The following is a 4,154-nucleotide window of genomic DNA, read 5'->3' as shown; positions in this document are numbered from 1 at the left end:
ATGGTTAGGTAAAAGAAAGCTTTGGGTATCGCACTCGAATCGTCAAATACTTCCACGGGAGAGGGATTGTGTTTAAATATATGTATCAAACTTACATACGAGGGAGGAGATTTGTTGAGTATATATGTGATAGTTTAAAATCCCACATTAAAGAAGAAATGGGAAAAAAATATATATATAAGATCAACTTATAACCTATTAATCTAAACTTTAAAATGAAAAATAATAACCATCGATCGTTATATGCAAGTCTCTGTATGCACAAACCCATATAAACACGGACGCTAATGCATCTTTCCAAACACAAACTAGCTCCCAAGAATAAAACTTCCCTGTGCATCTTCATCCAATGGAATTCGTTTTCTTGTTCCTGTATAACATCGTCTTGTCATGAAGGAGATATCTGTAATAAACAATGTCATACACTTTCGAAGGTGCTGGTATACATATCTTAATCTTGCTTCCACTAAGTGGTCACTTGCACTTTCTCCCCTAAATTACTGACTTGATATACAGAATATAGTAGTGTCTTTGGTATCTTATCTCTTTACAAGTTGACTTGGCCTTGAACTCATTGTCACGTCCTCTCTCAATATGAGATCCTAGTCACAATTTAATTAGTTATTTTTTCTTCAAATTAAAGATGCACGTGTATAGATGAATGCTTTGGGATGCTTAATTCTTTCTTTAATTCTCACCTTTCCGCCAGGGAAGAGCACTTCATAGGATATGAAGAAAAATCAATGGCTTCTCAATTAATAACGCAGAACATCTCTGGTTTTTAGCTAAGATAAAACAAGCATTCTTGTCGATAATGGGTTCTGTATTTGCTGATTATTAGAACAAGTTCAGTTTGATAGTGCTATTAACTGGAACACAAGTACTCAAATGAATATGACAGAAGAGTTTCTTTTCTTCTATGAAGCTGCAAACATATCAGCATGCAAGTGCATGATTAGGTCAGTCTCTGGAGTTATATGAGCATGCGTACGGCGTTATATGAATGTTTCTGAGCCGTCAAGTAGTGGTCCAGCTTGTGCAGTGCCCATGGCAAATCAGATCCTAACAAAGTGCTTAAATATAATCGTCCAAGTTCATAGGCTAAGCGGCCTCCGTCAGTTGTCGAAGGTTTTTTAAGTAATGTTCGGTGAATGATTGTACTCTCTGATAATAATGGAGGGAGAGTATATTCTCTCTTTAATATAATATTTACCTGCTTTTTTTGTGATCTAAATAATCAATATTTTCTTAACTAGTATGGGAAAAAAACAATAGTGAAGAATGGTGGGTGCCGATTTTTTTTATTTTTTTATTATTGCCGTCATCTTCTACGATGAGAGTACAATTTTTTTAAAATATATCATTGTTATGTTTTTTATTATTATATTTTTCCTGCACCACCATCAATAGCCTTTATTATTATTATTATTATTATTATTATTAATGACATTATTTTTTAATCATTATTCCTTTTTATAACGATTGATATGATGATTTCTCGTGATCTATATATATAAAATAATTATACTGTCTCAAATAGATATACGATAACACGTCATTGCTTATTAATATATAGATGAAAACAAGCGTGAAGGACCATTGCTAATGTAATCTCACTCTGCACTGCCCACTCTAAACAGTCATGGTGGTTTTTCCACTTTCCTAGCTCACCCAATGAATTCTCTTCGACTCTCCTCTGTTTTCCATATAAATCAGCACAAGGTCCCCCCCATTATAGGTCATCACAATCAGCATCGCACAAACTTCTTCACACTCGCATGCTAATGGCTATCACACGCTTCTCATACTCCACCATTCTTGCTCTTCTTTACCTGTCTTTGCTTCACCTAGTCACTTCTTTCCCTTCTTCTAATGGTCAGATTGATTACAATTACAACTATAATTACTATGATAGCTCATGCCCTCGTTTGGGAATGATTGTCAAGTATGGTGTCTGGGCTGCTTTCAAGAATGACACCAGAATAGCCGCATCCCTCCTTCGATTGCATTTCCACGACTGCTTTGTAAATGTAAAGCTATTTCTCTTTTACTCAACCACATTTCTCTCTTGCTAGGTGGTCTGTTTTTACAAAGCAGATGTTGAAAAGGCTAGGTCCCATGCAAAGGACAGTTTTTAACCAAAATGGGAGAGATCCAATGTTTTCGTCCTTCGGGCCCAGAAGGTTCAAATTCCTTGTTCAACCTTGAATAAGACAGCCCACTAAATAGATTTGGGTGCCCACCAGTCGGCTGTGCTCTGTATACTAGTTGGGTTCTTTAATCGGATGCTATCCTCTGCTAGTTTCCTCGAATTAAATCAAAAACGATTAAAAAATCAAAACATGGGATGGGAGTGTTTTAACAAGGTTTAATTTGTCTAACCAGAAGATCTATGAGCTTGGTGTTATTGAGTTTCCTGTCTGTGGGTGCATGCCTTTTTTCTGTAGCGGAAAATTTAGAATTCAGTCTGTTACTCCACTCCCACGACACGTAAACTTCTTTGTTTTGAATTAAAGTTATGGTATTTCGTGTGTAACACAGGGCTGCGATGCTTCCGTACTTCTGGACGACACAATTAATTTCAGGGGAGAGAAGAATGCTCTTCCCAACCGCAATTCAGCTAGAGGATATGAAGTCATTGAAAGCATCAAAGCAGATGTTGAAAAGGCTTGCCCATCAACTGTTTCATGTGTTGATATATTGGCTCTTGCAGCAAGAGAATCTGTCCTTCTGGTATTGACATTGGCCATGTTCATTCATTGCAGAGCATTTTCTATTTGCTCTAAATTTCTGATTTATGTGTTTACTTCATTCACCTGTTTCAGTCAGGAGGGCCTTATTATCCTCTTTCATTGGGCGGGCTAGATGGATTGACTGCAAGTGAGAAGGCAGCTAATGAACAATTGCCATCACCATTTGAACCACTAGAAAACATCACTGCTAAGTTCGCATCAAAGGGTCTTGACATTAAGGATGTTGTAGTCCTCTCAGGTTCTTGTCATCTTCGCTTTCTCTGGTTATCTCTCTCTCTCTCTCTCTCTCTCTCTATTTTAAGCTAGTCAATAGAGTGGTGTTCTTGCTCAAACCATAGAGCTTAAATCGGCGACGAAATCTGTGACTCTTATCCTTTTAGATGGCCACGTATTGTCGCCATATATATGCTTGCAATCTATACATGTATTGAGCCTAAGCTCAGGTTTTTGACGACCAAATTTTTGGCGATAACACCAACCCAAGGAACAGAGCAGAAGGCTTTTTTAAACTAATTTCTAATATTTTTGGCACAAACAATTAATTTGTTTTTCGTCTATTACAGGGGCACACACCATAGGTTTTGCTCAGTGCTTCTCCTTCAAGAGGAGGCTCTTCGACTTCAAAGGCACCGGCAAGCCTGACCCCACACTTGATTCTTCGGCCGTGGCAAACTTACAGGGCACGTGTCCAAATAAGGATGCATCAAACAGCAAACTTGCTCCTCTTGACTCTGCAAGCACATACCGATTTGACAATGCTTATTATGTGAACCTCGTGAACAGAACTGGCCTTCTTGAATCTGATCAAGCTCTCATGGGGGATTCCAAGACTGCTGCAATGGTTACTGCCTACAGCTCAAATTCATATCTTTTCTCAGCTGATTTCGCATCATCAATGGTAAAGATGAGCAACCTTGGGATACTTACAGGCAGCAATGGACAAATTAGAAAGAAATGTGGGTCTGTCAATTAAATATATATGTGATGTGAGTCTGTTAATCATGGAGCTTCTGTACCTACTAGTTTCTTTAGGGCTCAAAATGTGGTGCTCAACTAGTGGATGCTTATGTGATAGACATGCCAGTCTTTTAATAAAAACAAGTGTTTAAGTAATGATTTGAATTGTGCTTGGTTCACTCTTTGCCCAAATGTAACTTGGTTAACTCTGATCTAGATTTCCCAACTGGAACACAACTCAGTGACAAGGCAAATTATTTTCCGAGAGCTGTGAGAAAATTTAATCATCTTTGTGTAGCCTGTAAACATGGACATTCTGCCATTGCTCTGTTTGCTCACATTTATGTCATACGAGGACATGAATTGATTGGTTATCTCATTCCTGGAGCTGTAAAAATTACAAGAAACAACTTGGTGATGCTCAACTAGTCAGGTCATGGGGTT

General features: G+C 37.9%; 1 protein-coding gene across 1 annotated transcript; it reads left to right on the top strand.

The window, feature by feature from the left end:
• Positions 1-1,611: 1,611 nt before the first annotated feature.
• LOC18097825 (peroxidase 10) lies at positions 1,612-3,866 on the top strand. The gene is made up of 4 exons (XM_006384388.3): positions 1,612-2,030; positions 2,542-2,733; positions 2,826-2,991; positions 3,317-3,866. The coding sequence occupies exons 1-4, from the start codon at positions 1,779-1,781 to the stop codon at positions 3,724-3,726; spliced, it is 1,020 nt and encodes a 339-aa protein (XP_006384450.3). The 5' UTR covers positions 1,612-1,778; the 3' UTR covers positions 3,727-3,866.
• The last annotated feature ends 288 nt before the right edge of the window (positions 3,867-4,154 follow it).

Source organism: Populus trichocarpa, chromosome 4 (assembly GCF_000002775.5).
Source record: "Populus trichocarpa isolate Nisqually-1 chromosome 4, P.trichocarpa_v4.1, whole genome shotgun sequence".
Lineage (NCBI taxonomy): Eukaryota > Viridiplantae > Streptophyta > Magnoliopsida > Malpighiales > Salicaceae > Populus > Populus trichocarpa.
The sequence above is the reverse complement of the archived record's forward strand: the minus strand, read 5'-3'. Positions and strand labels throughout refer to the sequence as shown.

Bases quoted from the DNA above. Each gene is read 5' to 3' on its own strand.
- LOC18097825 (XM_006384388.3), top strand. From the start codon at position 1,779: ATGCTAATGGCTATCACACGCTTCTCATACTCCACCATTCTTGCTCTT. The intron at 2,734-2,825 runs GTATTGACATTG...CACCTGTTTCAG, and splicing joins CAAGAGAATCTGTCCTTCTG to TCAGGAGGGCCTTATTATCC. The intron at 2,992-3,316 runs GTTCTTGTCATC...CGTCTATTACAG, and splicing joins GGATGTTGTAGTCCTCTCAG to GGGCACACACCATAGGTTTT.